Here is a 22,393-nt window from a genome sequence, read left to right on the forward strand (position 1 = left end):
CTAATTATTGTTGTATTCCACTTTTTGGAAATGAATTAGAGACGTCACTATATTTTCTTCCATTACAAATGATAAAAAAGTACTTGCAATGAGGCTCACCTTCCCCCTAAGTGACATTCATAAATGTATCACTGTACATGTAAGAAATGGAGAGAGATTGGAAAATCTAATTCATTTTTCAAAAGATTTTATTTATTTTACAGAAAGGGAGAGAGAGAGCACACATGCGAGCAAGTGGAGGAGCAGAGAGGGAGGGAGAGGGAAAGAGAATCTGAAGTAGACTCCTCACTGAGCTCAATCTCATGACCTGAGCCAAAATCAAGAGTCGGATGCTTAACCGACTGTGCACCCAAGTGCCCCTCTAATTCACTTTTCAAAAAACATCTTTTATGTACCAGACATGATCAAGTACTGGGGCACCAGCAATGAACAAGTCCCTTCTCTCATGGAACTTACTATCTAACTTCTTTTTCCTGAGCTCTGCTTAAAATATAGCGTGAATATAAGTACTAAAATTATAGTACTTTGCAAGATACTTTGGAAATTGGTCATTTGAAGGTTGAAGTTCTTACAACTAATATTAACAGAATTGTCCTTGGGAGCAATTCAAGTGTGTTCTTTATTTACTGATTTACTGATTCTTTTTTTTTTTTTTAAGATTTTATTTATTTATTTGACAGAGAGAGACACAGTGAGAGAGGGAACACAAGCAGGGGGAGTGGGAGAGGGAGAAGCAGGCTTCCCCGCGGAGCAGGGAGCCCGATGCGGGGCTCGATCCCAGGACCCTGGGATTGTGACCTGAGCCGAAGGCAGACGCTTAACAACTGAGCCACCCAGGCGCCCCGATATTTTAAATATTCTTAAGGTATTTAATAGTTTTTCCCTTCATGTTAAAAGGGAACTTAAGTACTACCACATCCTCTGCCACCTTCTACAATCAAAGAAAGTACCACTCTCTTCTTGTACTCTGGATTCCATCCCTCTCATCTCCTCAGGGTTGTTCCTGCAATTATCACCTCTCTCCTGCATCCACAGTTTTTCTCTCACATCTGGATTGGTCTCATTAACATATAAAACTGATTATCTTTTTTTTTTTTTAAGATTTTAATTAATTTTAAGTAAACTCCATGCCTGATGTGGAGCTCAAACTTAGGACCCCGAGATCCAGAGTCCCATGCTCTACTGACTGAGCCAGCCAGGTGCACCCAAGTATCTTAATATAATCCTAATTTTATTTATTTATTTATTTATTTAATTTTATTTTTTTAAAGATTTTATTTATTTATTTGAGAGAGAGAGAGAAACAGCATGAGAGGGGATAGGGTCAGAGGGAGAAGCAGGCTCCCTGCCGAGCCGGGAGCACGATGTGGGACTCGATCCCAGGACTCCGGGATCATGATCTGAGCCAAAGGCAGTTGCTTAACCAACTGAGCCACCCAGGCGCCCATAATCCTTCTTTTAAAAAAAAAAAAAGAAAGAAACCTTGACCTCATGTCCTCCTCCAGCGACTACCCAGTTCTCGGTTCCTTCTCACAGCAAAACTCCTTGAAAGTGCTGCGTGTCACTGCTGTCCACTTCCTCACCTCTCTCTCCTCCTCAGCCACTGTAACTGGGCTTTCTCCCCCTGGTTCCACTGAAATAGCTCTTATCAGAGTCCTCAGGAGCGCAGTCTCGCCAGATTGAATAGATAATTCTTGGTCCTCATCCTGTTAAACCTCTGGGCAGCGTTGAATCGGCTGACCACTCCCTTCTTGAAACATTTCTTTTCTTGGATTCTGTAACACTAAGTTCCCCTGCTCTTTTCTTAAGTCATTGGTCATTAATTTTCAGTATTCTGTATGGCTTCCCTCCCCTGCTTCACTTTTCTGAATGTTGGGGTCGTCTAGGAGGCGGCCTTTGGCTACATCCTCTTCCTAGGTGATCTCATCCAGGCCTCATCTACATGCCCAGGGACTACTAAGTTTTTGTCTCTAACTCTGACTACTTCTTGGAGTACCAGGGTTATATAACCAAATGCATATTTGGCATTTCCATTTGGGTAATAATAATAGGAGTAGTTAGCATTTATTGTTTATTATGGGCTAGGCAGTATTCTGAGTACCTTACATCGATCATTTTACCTAATCTTGACCACTCTCCGAGGTAGCCACTACTATTCCCAGGCAAGAAAACAAGTAGACATTGAAGCACTTGGATATCTAATGTGTCTTACACTTAACATAGCCAAAAAGTCTTGATTTCCTCTTTTCTCTGTGTTTGGGAATGACTCTGCCATTTACCCAATTGCTCAGGCCTAAAATTTAAGAGTTACCTTTGATTTCTCTGTTTTATTCATATCCCAAATAACCCATCAGCAAATTCTTTCTGTGCTACCTCCAAAATACCTTAAATCCAACTTCTCATTTCTACCACCCAAACCCCTGACTTACCCATTATAATCTTGTCACTGGACTATTCTGTCATCTCCTTACTTGTGTTCTTACCTCGCTAAAGCTTGTCCTTCACACAGCCACTATGTGCTCCAAGTGGAAACGAGTCAAATCTTATTATTCCCTCTCTTTAAATCTGTCAGTGGCACTCGCCTCACCCTCCATCCCCCCACTGCCAGAATAAATCCCCATTCCTTCCTGTGGCCGTCAAAACCGTACAGGCTCTGGCCTCTCTCAGGTCTGCTTCTCTGGCACCGTCTCTCCTCATTCTCTCATTCTGCTCCAGAGCCAGGCCGCCCTTTTTGTCTGGCGTACATGCCAGGCTTTTGGCTGTCTCTGGGGCTTTGCGCTTTCGGTCAAGCAAGAATACTGCTCCACCTGGATCTTTATATGTCTGTCTTTTTCTCATTTAGGGCTAAGCCAGGGTTCAGCAAGTTTTTTCTGCAAAGGGCTAAATGGTCTCTGTTGTAACACTCACCTGTGCTGTCGTGTAACGCATTGGCAGTGATAGCACGTAAATGGATGAGCGTGGACGTGTCCCAGTAAAACTTTATGTACACTGAAATTTGAGTTCCATATAATTTTCATGTGTACAAAATATTCTTCTTCTTCTTTTTTTTTTTTTTTCCAACCGTTTAAAAACGTTAAAAACCATTCTTCGCTCATGGACTGAACAAAAACAGGTGGCAGACCAGATTTAGCCAGTGACCCGTAGTTTGCCAGTCCTTGGCGAACCATCACTTTAGAGAAGCCTTTCCTGACCACGGAAAATAACCCCCACAGCTAACTCCCATCGGTCCTATTGCCTTGGTCTCTTTATTTATTTGTTGTATGTTTATTTTCTGTCTCCACTAAATTGTAGCCGCATGGGGCAGGAATTTTGTCAGTGTATCTTTAGAGTCTACAACAGTGCCTAGCAGTTCTCAGTAAATGCTTGCTGAGTGACCAAATGCCAGCCCCATTCAAATCATGGCTGTAGACTGCTGTCTCGTCTCCCTTTATTCAGTCTCTTTCGTACTCTAATTGTGTGTGTGTGTACACCTTTTCCAGAGTAAACTTCAGTTACGCCTTTTCTACATCTGAGAACCAGTGGTGGTAGCTCCTTGCTGTTAGAATTAACAAGGTTCTGATACTTCATTGGTCTCTTATCTTGAGCCTGCTGTGGCTACCCTTTTCCAACCAGATCCGTTTTTACTAATGCTTACATCTGATTTTCTCCCCATTATTGTGCCCTTCCATTTATTCTCTTTGTTTTTTAAGACTTATTTATTTGAGGGGCGCCTGGGTGGCTCAGTCGTTAAGTGTCTCCCTTCGGCTCCGGTCATGGTCCCAGGATTCTGGGATCGAGCCCTGCGTCGGGCTCCCTGCTCAGCAGGAAGCCTGTTTCTCCCTCTCCCACTCCCCCTGCTTGTGTTCCCTCCTTTGCTCTCTCTCTCTCTCTGTCAAATAAATAAATAAAATCTTAAAAAAAAGAAATTGATTTGTTTGAGAGAGAATGTGTGTGTGAGTGGGGGAGGGGCATAGGGAGAGAATATTCTAGCAGACCCCATCCCCCACCCCCCCACCAAGCGCAGAGCCCCATGCAGGGGCCGACCCCATGACCCATGAGATCATGAGCCCAGCTGAAGCCAAGAGTCCGATGCCCAACGGACTGAGCTACCCAGGCACCCGATCCCATTTATTAATTAGCCATTGTCCATGATAAATGTCCTTCAGAACTCTGTTCTTAAAAACTTTTGTAGGTTATAAGCCTCTTTGAGAGAAGCTGGAGAAATCTGTTGTGTTTCTCACCTGACAGATGCCTATATAAACGAAGTTTTGCCTGTACTTTGAGAGAAATTTCTCAGCTTACTCCCGCCCATGAACTTCTTTGACTAAATCCTTGCTTAACCCTTTTCCTGAAAGAAGAGAATTTCCCTCCATTGTGCTTTGTATTCATTCCTTCCCAGGACTGATGCCTCCTCCCAGTGCTTTTTCCATTTATTGCCGCTTTGCTTTTGAGGATTTTCAGTCTCTTTCCTGCTGCTATGTTCCCCTTTGGCATATAAACATATTCTACTCAAGAAATAATCCTCCCAAGCTGGTCTTTCCCTGCCTTGTGCCCTATCTCTTGTTTCCCACATAACTGAGTTTTTTCAAAAGACGAGGCTATACTCATTTCCATTTTGTCACTTTTTTTTTTTTAAGATTTTATTTATTTGGGTGCCTGGGTAGCTCAGTCGTTAAGCGTCTGCCTTCAGCTCTGGTCATGGTCCCAGGGTCCCGGGATTGAGCCCCACATCGGGCTCCAGCCCCGCATCGGGCTCCCTGCTCAGCGGGAAGCCTGTTTCTCCCTCTCCCACTCCCACTGCTTGTGTTCCCTCTCTCGCTGTGTCTCTCTCTGTCAAATAAATAAATAAAATCTTAAAAAAAAAGATTTTATTTATTTAATTATTGTAGAGAGAGAGTGTGTGCATGCCTGTGTGAGTGGCGGGGGTGGTGGGAGGAGAGGGAAAGAATCTCAAACAGACTCCCCGCTGAGCACAGCCTGATGCGGGGCTTCATCTCACAACCCTGAGATCACGACCTGAGCCAAAACCTAGAGTCAGAGGCTCAACTGACAGCCACCCAGGCGCCCCCCATTTTGTCCCTTTCTAATCACATCTCTACCCACTGCAGTTTCGCTCCTCCTGCCTCTTAACACTGCATTAAAGTTGGCTGTGTTAAGGTTAGGGGTGACCCCCCCCAATTTTGTTCTCCCACTGTACGAGTTTCGGCCCTTACCCAACTTGACCATCCCTTGCTATATATTCCTTCCCTTGACTATTGTGTGCCTACCACTCATGACCTTCCTCTTGGCCATTCCATCTTCATCTCCATCCTTGGCTTTCACCTTTATGTTGTTAAGTGTAGGTATTCCATAGGCATCTGCCATTGACCCTCCTTTTCTCTCATTATTCTGTCCTTGGGTGATTGCTTGCATTTATACGTACAGTTTCATCATTCATATGTGTGTGTGTATATATATATTTTTTTCATGGAATCAGATGTGTTTTCTCCAGATCATTATCCTATCTTACAATTTGGATGGACATTTGAAATTCAGATATCTGAAGTGATCTCCCTTTCCACTTCTATAAACCTTTCTTCTTTCTGTAATCCCAATCTTGGTAAATATCGCCACAAACCTAATCAACCTAGGCCAAACACCTGCAAGTTTTTATTGATTCTTTCAATTGCCTTAACCCTTCATATCAAAACTTTGTCCATTTGCTTCCTGTCTGCGGAATCTGCCCTTTTCCCTCAATCCTCAGTGTTGCTGCTGTCATTTTACAACTTTTCCTGCCTGTGGTTGTAAAGGCAATCTCTGCTTACCCACTGCTGTCATAGTGATCTTTTGAAAATATAAATCTAGGGCGCCTGGGTGGGTCAGTCATTAAGCGTCTGCCTTCGGCTCAGGTCATGATCCCAGGGTCCTGGGATCGAGCCCCGCATCGGGCTCCCTGCTCAGCAGGAAGCCTGCTTCTCCCTCTCCCACTCCCCCTACTTGTGTTCCCTCTCTCGCTGTCTCTCTCTCTGTGTCAAATAAATAAATAAAATCTTAAAAAAAAAAAAACAAAAGAGAATATAAATCTAATCATGCCTCTCTGCCCGCCTGAACGCATTGTGGACGAGCTGTAGAGCCTTCGGGATGAGGCCCGCGCGTCCCTGAAGATCAACTTCAAACTCGTGAAGGCATTTAACACCTTTCATGACCTGCCTCTCTCTTTTTTATCCCGCTTCAGCATCTTACGCCCCTTTCCCACATCAGCTGGGGCCTCAGCCGTCCTACACTGTTGTTTCACGCCATGTACTCTTGTCCATCTGTGCCTTTGTTTGAACTGTTCTCTGCCTGACCCTGATTTCTCATCCTTCAAAAGTTAGATTAAGTTTTCATCCTTTCTGTAATGGCTTTCCTGACCCTTTCTCCTTCATTGTGTTCGTCTTTCTGCTGTGCTGCCGTATGCATTCCATTAGCACATGTATTCCTCTAGCATGGCAGGCAACACACTTGTATTCCATTAACTTAATCATCTATTTTTTTAAACGATTATTTATTTATTTATTTGAAAGAGAGAGAGAGCACACAGAGGGAGAGGGAAAAGCAGATTCCCTGAGGAGCAGGGATCCCGATGCGGGGCTCGATCCCAGGACCCTGAGACCATGACCTGAGCTGAAGGCAGATGCTTTAACTGACTGAGCCACCCAGGCGCCCCTCATCATCTATTCATAACAGGCTAGCAGGTCCTGGAAGGCAGAAGCTGTCTTTTATGTTTAGATGAGCTGTCCTCATCCCTTAACCCAGAAATGGGCTTACGTATTTGAATGAATGAATCAATCAGTGAATTGGTTTAGTCTGTCCTGCTAGCCTGAGTACATTCTCCCACAGCATTCTTTTTTTTTTTTTTTAATTTTTTTTATTGTTATGTTAATCCCCATACATTACATCATTAGTTTTAGATATAGTGTTCCATGATTCATTGTTTGTGCATAACACCCAGTGCTCCATGCAGAACATGCCCTCCTCAATACCCATCACCAGGCTAACCCATCCTCCCAACCCCCTCCCCTCTAGAACCCTCAGTTTGTTTTTCAGAGTCCATTGTCTCTCATGGTTCTTCTCCCCCTCCGATTTCCCCCCCTTCATTCTTCCCCTCCTGCTACATTCTTCTTCTTCTTTTTTTCTTTCTTAACATATATTGCATTATTTGTTTCAGAGGTACAGATCTGTCTCCCACAGCATTCTTAAAAAGAAGAATCATTTTGTCTAATTCTTTGGAGTCCACCAGTGTGTTTTCTACTACAGTGCTATTACCACAGTAGCTACTTAGCTACTTAATGTTTTGTAAACAATTGTGTTTCTTTTATTTTCATTTTACAAACATTTATTGAGTGCCAAATTTGTGCCAGATACTGGGAATAAAAAAATGAGTACACTGTCCCTATCCTCAAAGAGTGAACACTCTAGAGAAGGAAATAAACATGTAAGCACATTTTTAAAAAAAAACCCTTATGCTAATTAAGTACTAGTAATTATGTGTACATGTCTTTATTTTTATTTTTATTTTTTTTTTAAATATTTTATTTATTCATTTGAGACACAGAGATACAGAGAGAGAGAGCATGAGCGGGGGGAGAGGCAGAGGGAGAGGGAGAAGCAGGCTCCCTGCTGAGTCAGGAGCCCGATGTGGGGCTCGATCCCAGGACCCTGGGACCATGACCTGAGCCGAAGGCAGACGCTTAACCATCTGAGCCACCCAGGTGCCCCTATGTGTACATGTCTTTAAAATGCAACATCAAGACCTTGTTGTTTTAGAGCTTGAAGCAGGAGACACAAAGGGAAATGTGCCAGCAGAAGTGATAGCTAACTGGAATAAACTCCCAAAGGAGCCATGTTACTCCTTTTTAACTAGAACTGAGATACATAGTACGCTTCTGTGAAGTTTCTTCATCTTCTCTGGTTGTTCTTCATGATCTTTTTTTTTTTTTTTAAGATTTTATTTATTTATTTATTTATTTGAGAGAGAGAGAGAAACAGCATGAGAGGGGAGAGGGGAGAGGGTCAGAGGGAGAAGCAGCCTCCCTGCTGAGCTGGGAGCCCGATGTGGGACTTGATCCTGGGACTCCAGGATCATGACCTGAGCCGAAGGCAGTTGCTTAACCGACTGAGCCACCCAGGCGCCCTCTTCATGATCTTCTTAGTTCTGTGGCCTCCTCATATGATGAAGCCATATATGATGATAACAAAACTTAGAAGCTTCAAATTTCAAAGAATTTCGAACAATTAGAGTATTGGGGTGATTTTGTACTGTCTGTGGTTATTGATGTTAATCTCCAGTTGATTCACCGATAAACCTTTGTAGTTGAAGAAATTTGATTATTCAGACTCTTAAGACTAAACATTTTGGAGACCGAATATGCAGATGAGTCTCTTGCCAGAAAAGAAAGTGAGCAGACTTATCCTAGACCTTACTCATCTGGAAGGGCTGGAGCGTCTGAGCTTGTTTATTTAATAGAAAAGTTTTCAAATTAGCTTTGGTACCTCCACCTTAGCCTGGGAGGTGAAGAACTCCAGGTGAGTGATTTTTGCTCTGACTTTGGTAAACTGGGAAGAATTTAAGGGAGGAACTAAAAATCTATGTATTTTAGTTAGGGGTAGGGAGGAAAAGGCATTGAGGTGGATCAGTTGAAAGTTTATCAGATCACTGGTGTTACTAGGAACTGTGTCACATCTAATCAGTGCAGATGGCTTAGGTCTCGATTACCTAAACTCTGATTGCTAATGCTGGAGTGGTGCCTAGTTGCAGTACTGAGGGATGGAAACGCACATTGCTGTCCTTTGGAAGGATTCTGAAATTTGTTAAATGTTTCTCTATGAACCGAATACTAATATAAAAGGAAGAATGAACTGTTCCAAGATGTAAGCCAATTTTTTATTCCAGAATACGAGTTACATAGTATTTTATCCTTCACTGGCGTTGGTTTTTGAAAGGAAGAATGAAATCATGCACCTGCCTGTCTGCCTTTAGATACTTCTTGGGAGCAGGAATCATGTCTTACTTATCTTTGCATCTGGAGCAGATAGCATATAAATGGCAAGCATATAAATGGTTTTTGAATGAATGAAGAAGTAAAAGAAATAGTGCTTTGTTTGAAAAGTTGGCTTGGTAGTACATAATTCCTTGAAACACAGAATTTCATGTATTTTTCTCAAATGTCTTCTTTATATTTCATATGTAAACATTATTATCTGAATACTTATTTTGGGTTCACTTAGGTTCTCTTGTGGAAAAAAAAATATTCCTGTTGCCCCATCATTTACAAATAGAACCAGACTCTAAAGAATTAAAATTCTTCCATTAAAATAAAAATCCTCAAATGTTAAGGTACTTATAAAGTAGAATTTAGTAGAGGTGTACCTGGTAAAGGTATGCCAGAAGTTCTCAAATAACTGGTTACCCTAGAGTTAGGGGTATGGGTCATAAAGACAGACATTCTACACATTTATTATTTATACAGTTAGATTTCATTTAGGAAGTGACATTAGATAGGTTCATTGCATTCTTGATCACTGGAAGCTAAATATTACAGAATAGTATTTTACCGTGCTCCACTTGGCAAGGATATTTTTCTATGTTTGGAGGAAAGAAAGTGTTAAAATCTTGGCAGTCTGGACTCCAAGGACATCACTGTTCAGAAGGCATCGGTTTGATGGCTCTTCCCTGTACTCTGTCTTTAGAATGCTGTGCTCATCAGGGAAAGCCATATTGAAAGGAAAAGTATGTGTGATGTATGGCTGTTTGGGCCCAGTTCCCAGGAATACTTGATCATGTGTAGCATGGTGTCTCCTGTCCTTTCTCTCTTCAGGGCTGTCCAGGCTTATGCTACAGTGCCAAACGTGAATTTAATTGCAGCTCCCTTTGTTGGCTTTTTGGTAGACATTTTGTCTTAGCCTTTTGATTTTTAGGCAAGTCTAAATCCTTGGGAGGCCAGCACTGTTACCTTGTTGACGACATCTTCCAGGAACCCCACCTGTGAAAGGGGGTGATGGCAGCGAGATGAGAGGGAGGCAGGAAGGACTTCCACGGAGCAAGCACCCTCTTGTAGCAGCTCGTCCCCAGCACTTTCTCGATTTGGCTTCCCTTCTATTTCTTTCTTTCGTTCGTTCATTCTTTTTTTTTTTTTTTTTTTTACGGCTCTTACTTGGAAGTTCAGAGTCAGAAGGTTAGAGCTCTTTAACATAACAATGCAGGCTTTTGTTTTTGGCTTAACTGGATTATTAAAGCAATGGGTAGTTACTTTTAAGCAAGCTTGAAGAAGTCAACCTGTATTTCAAGTGAAAAGAAAGTTCCTGGGGGAGGTGGAGTCTTTTTTGACTACTCATTCTTTTCTTATTCCAACTGCGAGATCATAAGGAAAGAGTTAACACTTTCTGTCATGTTGGAAAGTACTTGTGAAATTTAAACATTGGCAGTTAGTTCAGTTAGCGCTTGACAGCTCAGGAGTACTCTGTTCTGGAGCGCGTGGCAATTGGGATTGTATCGTGCCTCACCAGGTGCCTGATGAACATAGCAGGGTGGATCGCTTCCATTTCTTTTAAGGATTAATAATCTTTCATTACCTCACCTGTTGGATACTTCACCTGTTAGTTATTATGTGTATAGTTGCTAGAACTCTGTCCCTGCAGCACTGGGAGCATAAAATTCATGCATGTAGCAGTGTAGTTAGTCCATGGGTAGTGTTGGGAAACCTCCAGGAGTCTTCCGTGAAGTGTCTAGATTAGCATGTCGTTCCATGAGGATAATGCAGGAAAAGAATGAGTTAAATCAAACTTCAAGGATCTGAAAATGGGCGTCATGTTAACTTACATGTTAGGAATAGCAAATTTTGTACTGGAGATTATTTATTTGATTCATTTAAATATTTATAACTTTAAATTGTAACTATTTTGGTAGGAAATCTTTGTAACTAACTGTATGATCTTAGGCAAGTCATTTGGCCCCTCCAGTCAGTTTCTAAAACCACATCAATAATAAGAACTACAGTATGGATGTTGCCTTACAATTTTCTGAGTGATTTTACATAATGTAATTACATAATTTACATAAATTATTTCATTTACTCCTTACAACACTTCAGTAAACGAAGACATTGAGACATAAAAATAGTAAGTTACGGGGCGCCTGGGTGGCTCAGTTGTTAAGCGTCTGCCTTCGGCTCAGGTCATGATCCCGGGGTCCTGGGATCGAGCCCCGCATTGGGCTCCCTGCTCTGCGGGAAGCCTGCTTCTCCCTCTCCCACTCCCCCTGCTTGTGTTCCCTCTCTTGCTGTGTCTCTCTCTGTCAAATAAATAAATAAAATCTTTAAAAAAAAAATAGTAAGTTACTTGTCTAAGATCAGATAGCCTGGAAGTGCTAGAACTGAGTCCTCAGTCGAGGCCCACGCGCGCGCTCCTTAGTCATGTCATGTGCGGACCTGCCAGTGGTGGACTGGGCCCCTCTAAAATTCTAAGGTACTGTCATTTTTTTGTTGTTTTTGATTTTGCTTTTCTTCAGCATTTGAGGCAGCTTACCACGGGGCTATTTTCTTTGCCTGCTTTTTTTCTCAAAGTACATTGTAGGATTACTATTTTAAATGTCGTTTTTTCCTGCCCAAAAGTATATTTAAAAAAATTAACAATATGGGGGCACCTGGCTGGCTTAGCCGGTAGAGCATGCGACTCTTGATCTGGGGCTCATGAGTTCAAGTCCCATGTTCGGCATAGAGCTTACTTAAAAAAAAAAAAATTAACAGTATGGAATTTCCATTATTGTGACAGGTTTTTGGATTAATTGGGTCTTGTGAGTTTGGGCTTCTCTTTTTGTAATGTTGTAGTTTGCAAGTGTAAACCCTGAAAGTCATTCCAGAAATTTATTTGGGGTTAAGCCCCACATGTATGAGGTTGTCCTAACTTGTTTTAAGATGAAGAGGTAGATTTATTCTTATTCACAAATAATGTTCATAATAAGAATTTAAATTTAATTTAATGATGAGAGAAAGGACTGTAAAAAGCATCCTACTCTTGTATTCTTTAAACTTAGGTTTTACACATTCTTAGAATTATAGTGCTTTTCAGACAAATCCCTTTGAAGAGGATAATTTCAGGTTTTTCTTAAATAGTTAAATGCTTTAATAATGTTAGCAACTTCAGAACAAAAACCTTAGATTCTAAGAACTGTCTCTCAGTTGCGTAGTTTGCAAGATCTTGGATTCAAACATTTTGCTTCTTAAAGCATTTAAATTTAAGAGCTGAACCTGCTAATTTGTCTAAAAGGTTGCATGTATCTTTTCATATATTCCTGATTAATAAGTGGTTGAACAGATTAGCACCTGACTCTAGCTTTACACTAACTGGGGAAACAACTTTTCAGAAAATCCACAGATGTTGTCCATATGCATATGGTCTTTGCTCTTGAGAGGAAAATTGGGGCTTTAATTGTTGGAACATATTTTGGGGCTAGGCTTATCAGTATAAATTGGAGGTTCAAGAAAATCTGTCTCTCAATCCTTATTTTATTCTTGTTGTATGTGGATTTTGTTTCAGGGATTTGAAATTCTGTCTCTCTTGTCTCTTTCTGGAAAGAACTGTTTCTGAATCAGTGAATTTCTGTTAATCAGCTTGTTTAAATAGACCACCTTTCCTGAGAACTTGTCAAAATAAGTTAAATCCTTAAGGATTTTTTTCAAAGGGCAGGTTAAAAGTTAGAGGTAAGGGGAAGTTTTTGCCTTTTGCCTTTTCCAAGTATAACAGAGAGTAAGATGCTTCCGTAAGTTCTTCTTGAATGCATTATTTCATCCTGTATGCGGTCAATTCATGATCCCTTTCACAGATGCTGCTGCCCACCATTAAGTCTCTTATCACAGGGCATTTTAAATTGATGCCATAAAATGCATGTTGAGAATCTTTGGATCTCAAATGTATAGAAATCACATCTAAATGTCAATTCCTGAGTTAAGGAACTGACAATTATGGCAATTTCAGTCTCTATTAATATTTAGTAGACAAGAGATTATGATATGGTTTATGTTATTCCTTATGTGTGTGTAAACTTATCTACTTGTTGAAAAGATTTGTTTGTATTATTGGGGCTGTATATTTCTGCCATTGTACTGATTTGCTTACTTGAATTAAAGCCGTTCTTTAATTGTTTTGGGCTGTATCTATAGTTTGAAATTAAGGACTATCCCCTGTGTACTATGCACCAAAGATGACATTTCAATGCATTGTTCAATTACTACACAGCTCCTATTTGTCTGTAATGAAGCTGTATGACTGGGTCCATTTATTTCAATATTATTTGTTTTATATTATCCATATAAATGATAATGATTAATATATAGAGTCTGATTTTCCAAATTCATTTGTGTCTCCTCTGGGCATTTCTTTGGGATATGTTCACACTTGTGTTTTTGTTTCTGATTTTAAAATAATTTTCCTTTGTTGTAGGATGAGCAGTTCTTAGGTTTTGGCTCAGATGAAGAAGTCCGAGTACGAAGTCCCACAAGGTCTCCTTCAGGTATGGCCAGTTAAGTGCATGGTGCCTTTTGTTTGTTAAGAGACCATGGCTTCCCCTTGCTTTCTTTGCATGTAAAGGATGATCTTAAATACTGGGGGGCGGGGGGGGCTTGCATCCTTCCCTTTCTCTCACACTAAGTAAGAGATGGCTTGTGAGCTAGACCTCTTTACGGGGCTCTTCTCTGTCAGGCCGCTTATGCTTTATTCTTTATAATGCTTCTCTTTGGGAACTAGGTGGGGGGGCATGGGGAGTGTGTGTGTGGTCAATTTCCATGGAATGACTAAAAGACCTGGTAGTTGAATTGAAGGTAACCTACTCAGAGCATCCTCAGATTCATAGATTTTGAATGATACGGTAGTATATACAACTTTGGGAATAATCTGACCGTTGTTTTTTACAGATGAAATGTAGTCTACTATTGTCAATAAAATAAATAAAATAAAAACAAAAACAAAACAAACAAAATAAAAACAAAATATTTATTTTATCTGATCCTTGAAAGGCTATATTAAAATAAAGAAAATAAAAATGATAGGGGGGTATTTCCATTTTTAAGCAATATTTGTCACTGTTCTCGCCAAGAAAATATCTAGAATGTCTTGAAATTCTAGACTTCAAGAAGTTTCCTGAGAGACAGTCCTCAGTGGAAATAACATGCAATGGCTTGCAGAATTCTAGTCTGTATAGAGAGGGATCTTCTGAGGAAGAAACCATTTCCCATCTGTGCTGCCATTCTGACTTCTATGGTTTGCTTTGCTTTGATTTGGATGGACAGTCTAGTTAAATATGATGTCGTTAGTGGTTTCGCTCTTTGACAGCGACTTAGTTCTTGATGTTTGTTAGCATTTGGGTTTCATTTAAGAGTCATCATGTTTGTATAGTAATCTAATTCAAACATATAAGTTGACAGTATCTTTTTTCCCAAATGGCGGGAGTGTTGCCATCCTAGTTGGGAGGACTTAGCCTGTAGTGTTCAGTGTCTGTGCCACATACGTGGTAGCCGTGTTCTCTTGAAGACGCGATGGAATCCTAAAACTTCCTATAGGAACATGGTTCTAGAGATCCTCTGGTCCGACCCTTCATTTCTAGATGACACAATGAGGCCGGGAAAATATATGATGCGGTTACTCATAACTGACTTTTGAGTTCTCTGAGTATGTTGTGATTAACAGAGCTGGACTCTTCTCTGTTTTGGTTTTCCTCCTTGTCCACCAAAAAATTCTTTTAAAAATTGGATAGAAGAGGTTTTCCAGATTAATAAAGCCCTATGAGTGGCCAGGTTCAAGTCTAGCATGATGATAAGGAATCTTGTGATATACTTCTGGGTAGGAGTAATTCACAACCTTTCCTTGAATGGTTATCAGTCTTCCTTGAATGTTGTCTTGTTTTTGTTTTTTAAACCATCTGGGTATGCTTCATTATTTAAGAAATGAAACCTAGTTTTCCTACTGTCTCCTAGTCCATTACTTTTGTTGTAATTAGTATATATTGAGAATGGATTTATGAATCCTTAATGTATTAAAGGAAGTTTCAAGTTAATTGGTGAGAAAAACATTTATATTTAGAAAGCTCAAGAGTAAGACCTTTGTTGATTTCTGTTCTGTTAGGAAGTTGGTTCCATAGTCTTAAATGTTCATCATACTGGCATAAATGTCTTTTGATGCCTGTTAGGGGAGGTTTTAGTCTCAGAAGAATGTTGAGTCATATCAGACATTGGAAAGTCATGAGGGAAGAGAAGATGTGATAGACCAGGAAACTCTTAATCCATTTAGAAAATCCAGGTTTATACAAAGAATTTTAGAAAACAGCCTTGTTTTCTCAAGTCTCTTGAAAAAGTAGCAAATTGAGCTGATTTATAAATTGGGCAAATTCCCTTTATTTAGACTAGAAGAAGTCTGATTTAATAAATTGTTGATTTGCTCTTGATGTCAGTTAGGGTTAAATTTTTTTTGTAACCTGGGACTAACTAGTTCAAGAACCTGTAAGTAGGGGAGTAGATTAATGGACACATCATCGTGTCACTTCACTGAGGAGTTCACATGCCATTGAGTTCAGTGATCTTATTCTGATGTCTCACGGATGAACATTTTTCTATTCAATAAAGCTTTCTTAGTTTACTTTGACAAAACTGACTGAAACTATAGGAAGCTGAGCTGCCCAGGTGCTTTCCTGACAAAAGTTGGTATGTTATCGATTGAAGAGCTCCTTGTTCAAATTTGTGAAAGCCAAAATTCCACCGAAAAGATGGAATGGCTTACTATGAACATGTTCTCAAATATTAATCTTCGTGGCTAGGCTATGGAAAAGGTGGCACAGATTTTTTTGTAAACCTATTTTTTTTAATTCAAAAAAAAAACCCTCGCTCACCTGAAATGGTAGGAAAATCAGTTTTGCATATTAATTGCTTGGTTGAAAATCTGTTATCATTATCTTAGTAGTTCTGTCCCAAAAGTTAGGTGTTGTAGGTGGAATGTTATTTACTTGGTTTCTTTGAGGCAAGTTTTTGGTGAAAAGAAACTAAGCCCAATTAAGATGTTTAAGTGACTCACTAGACCAGGTAGAGGTCAGTACAAAATGGCTTGTGCTAAAGTATATTCAGCTTAGTCACGACCTGAACTACAAAGCTAAATGTATGCTCTTCATTGTTTAATTTTTATACACAGTTAAAACTAGCCCTCGAAAGCCTCGCGGGAGACCTAGAAGTGGCTCTGACCGAAATTCAGCTATCCTCTCAGATCCGTCTGTGTTTTCCCCTCTAAATAAATCAGAGACCAAATCTGGAGATAAGATCAAGAAGAAAGATTCTAAAAGCATAGAAAAGAAGAGAGGAAGACCCCCCACCTTCCCTGGAGTAAAAATCAAAATAACACACGGAAAGGACATTTCAGAGCTACCAAAGGGAAACAAAGAAGATAGCTTGAAAAAGATTAAACGGACACCTTCTGCTACATTTCAACAAGCCACAAAGATTAAAAAATTAAGAGCAGGTAAACTCTCTCCTCTCAAGTCTAAGTTTAAGACAGGGAAGCTTCAAATAGGAAGGAAGGGGGTACAGATTGTCCGACGGCGAGGAAGGCCTCCATCGACAGAAAGGATAAAGACCCCTTCAGGCCTCCTCATTAACTCTGAACTGGAAAAGCCCCAGAAGGTCCGGAAGGACAAGGAAGGAACACCTCCACTCACAAAAGAAGATAAGACAGTAGTCAGACAAAGCCCTCGAAGGATTAAGCCGGTTAGGATTATTCCTTCTTCTAAAAGGACAGATGCAACAATTGCTAAGCAGCTCTTGCAGAGGGCAAAAAAGGGGGCTCAAAAGAAAATTGAGAAAGAAGCAGCTCAGCTGCAGGGAAGAAAGGTGAAGACACAGGTCAAAAATATTCGACAGTTCATTATGCCTGTCGTCAGTGCCATCTCCTCACGGATCATTAAAACCCCGCGGCGGTTTATAGAGGATGAGGATTATGACCCTCCAATTAAAATTGCCCGACTAGAGTCTACACCGAACAGTAGATTCAGTGCCACGTCCTGTGGATCTTCTGAAAAATCAAGTGCAGCTTCTCAGCACTCCTCTCAAATGTCTTCAGACTCCTCCCGATCTAGTAGCCCCAGTGTTGATACCTCCACAGATTCTCAGGCCTCTGAGGAGATTCAGGTACTTCCTGAAGAGCGGAGCGAGACCCCCGAAGTTCATACTCCACTGCCTATTTCCCAGTCCCCAGAAAACGATAGTAATGATAGGAGAAGCAGAAGGTATTCCGTGTCAGAGAGAAGTTTTGGATCTAGAACAACTAAAAAGCTATCAACTCTACAAAGTGCCCCCCAGCAGCAGCCCTCTTCCTCTCCTCCTCCACCTCTGCTTACTCCACCCCCGCCGCTGCAGCCAGCCTCCAGCATCTCTGACCACACACCTTGGCTCATGCCTCCAACGATCCCCTTAGCATCACCATTTTTGCCTGCTTCTGCTGCTCCCATGCAAGGGAAGCGCAAGTCTATTTTGCGAGAACCGACGTTTAGGTGGACTTCTTTAAAGCATTCTAGGTCAGAGCCACAATACTTTTCCTCAGCAAAGTATGCCAAAGAAGGTCTTATTCGCAAACCAATATTTGATAATTTCCGACCCCCTCCACTAACTCCTGAGGATGTTGGCTTCGCGTCCGGTTTTTCTACATCCGGTGCTGCTGCTTCAGCCCGATTGTTTTCACCACTCCACTCGGGAACAAGGTTCGATATGCACAAGAGGAGCCCTCTTCTGAGAGCTCCGAGATTTACTCCAAGTGAGGCTCACTCTAGAATATTTGAGTCTGTCACCTTGCCTAGTAATCGAACTTCTGCTGGAACATCTTCTTCAGGAGTATCCAACAGAAAAAGGAAAAGAAAAGTCTTTAGCCCTATTCGATCTGAACCAAGATCTCCTTCTCACTCCATGAGGACAAGAAGTGGAAGGCTTAGTACTGCTGAGCTGTCACCTCTCACCCCGCCGTCTTCTGTCTCTTCCTCGTTAAGCATATCTGTTAGTCCTCTTGCCACTAGTGCCTTAAACCCGACTTTTACTTTTCCTTCTCATTCCCTGACTCAGTCTGGGGAATCTGCAGAGAAAAGCCAGAGACCGAGGAAGCAGGCTAGCGCTCCAGCAGAGCCGTTTTCATCCGGCAGCCCCACTCCTCTCTTCCCTTGGTTTACCCCAGGCTCTCAGACTGAAAGAGGGAGAAATAAAGACAAGGCCCCTGAGGAGCTGTCCAAAGATCGAGATGCTGACAAGAGCGTGGAGAAGGACAAGAGTAGAGAGAGAGACCGGGAGAGAGAAAAAGAGAATAAGCGGGAGTCAAGGAAAGAGAAAAGGAAAAAGGGATCAGAAATTCAGAGTAGTTCTGCTTTGTATCCTGTGGGTAGGGTTTCCAAAGACAAGGTTGTCGGTGAAGATGTTGCCACATCATCTTCTGCCAAAAAAGCAACAGGGCGGAAGAAGTCTTCATCACTTGATTCTGGGACTGATATTGCTTCTGTGACTCTTGGGGATACAACAGCTGTCAAAACCAAAATACTTATAAAGAAAGGGAGAGGAAATCTGGAAAAAAACAACTTGGACCTCGGCCCAACTGCCCCATCCCTGGAGAAGGAGAAAACCCTCTGCCTTTCCACTCCTTCATCTAGCACTGTTAAACATTCCACTTCCTCCATAGGCTCCATGTTGGCTCAGGCAGACAAGCTTCCTATGACGGACAAGAGGGTTGCCAGCCTCCTAAAAAAGGCCAAAGCCCAGCTCTGCAAGATTGAGAAGAGTAAGAGTCTTAAACAAACCGACCAGCCCAAAGCACAGGTACTCTTTTCCATCTTGCCTGTTAAACTCAATAGTTTATCGAGCCTCTTCTGTGAGTGAGTTTTCGGTGAAGTGTTTCAGTGACGTCTAGTTCTGGGAATCAGGAGAAGGGCAGGGGAAGTGGTGGCATTTGCAGCGGCCCTTCAAGGACTGGTAGGATTTTGATAGGTAGGAAATGACAGGGGAGAACATTCTTCCTCTTCTCTTTTTTTAAGAGAGAGCGCGCGTGCCCTCACGCCAGGGCAAGCAGGTGGTGGGGGGAGGGGCAAAGGGAGAGAGAGAGAATCTCAAGCAGGCTCCACGCCCAGCGCAGAACCCAACTCGGGGCTCGATCTCACACCCTGAGATCATGACCTGAGCTGAAATCAAGAGTCAGACGCCTAACTGACTGAGCCACCCAGGTGCCATAGGGGAGGACATTCTAAACAGAGGGCACAGTGTGGGTAGAGATGAAAAAGTATGAGACACATTTGAGAGGAACGGCGGATCACTGGACTGTGATGCACAGGAAGGTGGTGACTTAAGACTGAAAGGTAGTTTGTACTTCATGGGTTTGGTGTAGTGGAATCTGTGACCTAATGTTGATGGTGCATTTTTGTAGTCACATTGTTTTACTATTATTTACCAAAGAAAATGGGGTGGGGGGGCTTCTCTTCCTCTGAGCAGTGAGTGATTAGAGCAATAGATGATAGGTATTTGCAGAACACAGATGAGAAGCCCTTAGCCTTAAGTTGCAGGCAGAAAAGCTGTAGGATTCAGTTCATTAAGATGATGACAAATTTTACAAAGAACAGCTTTTTTTTTTTTTTCTTTTTACAAAGGTAGCTAGGCACTGGCCTTTTCTGAGAAAACCCATGGATCTTTAGGTTCTTTTTTAAAATTGCCATGTAATAGATACATATTTATGCCAACACACCAAGTTAGGTTAAGATGACCACACATTGAGGTTTTTCATGTTATTCAACCTAGGGCCATATTTACATTTAGTAATTTTACCAGTTGACAGTTCTAGCAGGAGGATGATGGGATTTATTTCTGATACCATTTTGGACGTATTTTGGTTAGCCTCCTAGTGATGGGAGCAGTGGCTCTTTAAAATGTGAGAGGTGGGGCGCCTGGGTGGCTCAGTCGTTAGGCGTCTGCCTTCGGTTCGGGTCGTGGTCCCAGGGTCCTGGGATCGAGCCCCACATCGGGCTCTCTGCTCTGCGGGAAGCCTGCTTCTCCCTCTCCCACTCCCCCTGCTTGTGTTCCCTCTCTCGCTGTGTCTCTGTCAAATAAATAAATGAAATCTTTAAAAATAAAAAAATTAAAAAAATAAAAAGAGACTTAATTTGAAATAAAAAATAAAATGCAAGACGCTTCTGTGCAGATCTGTGGCCTTTCATGCTTACATTTATAAGTTGTTTCCCCTACTTCTCTGTTGATCAGGGAAATAGAAGAAATAGCCTGTGATTAGATAAGCCCTGTTAACTCCAGGCCAAACTTTGGATAACGTAGACTGGCAGCTTGAGTTTTGAGGGGAGTTTTAAAGCAGTAGTATAATGGGGAATAGAAATTTAGTTGATTTCTGTTTTTTGATTAAAAGCCCTGCCCCGCCCCCCTTTTGGCTGCCAACTTTAGGATACAGAACTAGTAGATTTCTGTAGGTTGTCATGGCTTATCAGCTGGGAATAGCTAGAGTTGTATGTGTTGATTCTAGATTGTAATGACCTACCAGCTGTACCTTGGCTTCATTTAATGACATTTTCAACATGTATGCTTGCTGTTGTTTGTTTTGACTTGCCTCTTAACTCAGGGTCAAGAAAGTGATTCGTCAGAGACCTCTGTGCGAGGACCCCGCATTAAACATGTCTGCAGAAGAGCTGCTGTTGCCCTTGGCCGGAAACGAGCTGTGTTTCCTGATGACATGCCCACCCTGAGTGCCTTACCATGGGAAGAACGAGAGAAGATTTTGTCTTCCATGGGGAATGATGGTAGGTCAGGGGTGTCAACCTCGAAGTCTGAGCAATTTTTTGATTTGTTTGCTGATCATTCTGGGGATACCTAGTAGGCTTTTCATAGCACTGTGTGTTAGTCTGGGTCCTCCAAAAAGCAAATGGCAAGGGTGTATTCAATGTGCAAGGATTACCCTAGAGAAAATGCCCGAGAGAGAAAATCGGGGGGGAGCTGGGGAAGGCTGGGACAATGGTCAGGCTGCTCTGAAAGTCTGACCCCAGGGAAAGAGAGAGGGAGGGAGGGTTGGGCAGAATCTTCCCAGACTGTCTTCCCAGAGAGTTTGGCAAGGCTGTCGGGGAGTCCTTGAGCAAAAGCTGACTGTCAGGGGAGTTTTGTGTCTCCCAGGAACAGGCCCGCCTTAGTATCCCTGCCATGCTCAGTCACTACCTAGGAGCAACCCCCATGGTAAGTGTGGGCTTGGTGTACCACTGGATTTCAGAGCACAGCAGTTGGGGCCGTTGGTTAGTTAGCTTCGTTCCCTGTTGTTGGAGGTCTGTGGGGCACATTCTCACGGTTGCCTTTAGATGCTGGGTGACTTAAATGCTAGGTGACTGCTTATATAAAATGTAGAGGTTTAGAGAATCTTAAGAAGCATTCAATTCGCATTCCGGGTTTTCGGTTAGACTGTGTTTTGTTCTCAGTGTTCGGATTTCTGCTTTCATCAAGCTGCAAGTTATAGGCGTTTTAAAACATTTAAAGAATTATTTAAAACAGGCTCTGATTTCTGCCTATGAATATTTTTATTATGACTTATTTCATGTTTGGAGTCCCAATTAAAATGAGGCTTGAATGTATATAATGATATAAACGGATTTTGACGAATTCCGCCTCTGCTCCCAAGAAGGAATTAGATACTCCCTCAGAACTAACGACACGTTTCTTTAACAGACAAGTCATCAATTGCTGGCTCAGAAGATGCTGAACCTCTTGCTCCACCCATCAAACCAATTAAACCCGTTACCAGAAACAAGGCGCCTCAGGAACCTCCAGTAAAGAAAGGGCGACGATCCAGGCGGTGTGGGCAGTGTCCCGGCTGCCAGGTGCCTGAGGACTGTGGTGTTTGTACTAATTGCTTAGACAAACCCAAGTTTGGTGGCCGAAATATAAAGAAGCAGTGCTGCAAGTGAGTGGGTGTCTTACTCTGAGGTGTTGACCTCTCAGCCGTGGAGGTTGTGTTTATGCCTGGTCTGTCACAGGGATGCATCAGAAACCTGAGTGTGGTTGTGTTGAGTCTCCTTGAGGTGCAAGGTTCGTTGCAGAGTTGGATTTTGTGATGTGGCCAGGATTGGGCTGTCCTGAAATAAGAAATACTCAGGGCAGTGCTGTGTAGTAGAAAGTCCTGCAGCGGTGGAAAGATTCTCTGTCTGCTCAGTTCGTGTGGTAGCCATTAGCCGAACGTGGCTGTAGAACACTGGCAGGGTGGTTAGTGTGACCGAGGAACTACATATTTAATTGCATTGCATTTCAATTAATTAAATTTAAATGGCCACATGTGCCTAGTGGCTACCATATCAGTGTAGCTATGGAGGCCTTCCACGTAAAAACTGACAAATTTATATATTTATATTTTATATATT

At 41.9% G+C, this 22,393-nt stretch overlaps 1 protein-coding gene across 1 annotated transcript in view; it reads left to right on the forward strand.

Moving 5' to 3' along the window:
* KMT2A (lysine methyltransferase 2A) overlaps positions 1 to 22,393 on the forward strand; it is a 78,165-nt gene that overhangs the window by 14,430 nt on the left and 41,342 nt on the right. Inside the window, 4 exon segments of the mRNA XM_032427999.1 lie at positions 13,435 to 13,504; positions 16,168 to 18,821; positions 20,617 to 20,794; positions 21,705 to 21,939. Of these exon segments, the coding sequence (XP_032283890.1) occupies positions 13,435 to 13,504; positions 16,168 to 18,821; positions 20,617 to 20,794; positions 21,705 to 21,939 (3,137 nt within the window).

Source organism: Phoca vitulina, unplaced genomic scaffold (genome assembly GCF_004348235.1).
Source record: "Phoca vitulina isolate PV1807 unplaced genomic scaffold, GSC_HSeal_1.0 scaffold38, whole genome shotgun sequence".
NCBI classification, from domain to species: domain Eukaryota; kingdom Metazoa; phylum Chordata; class Mammalia; order Carnivora; family Phocidae; genus Phoca; species Phoca vitulina.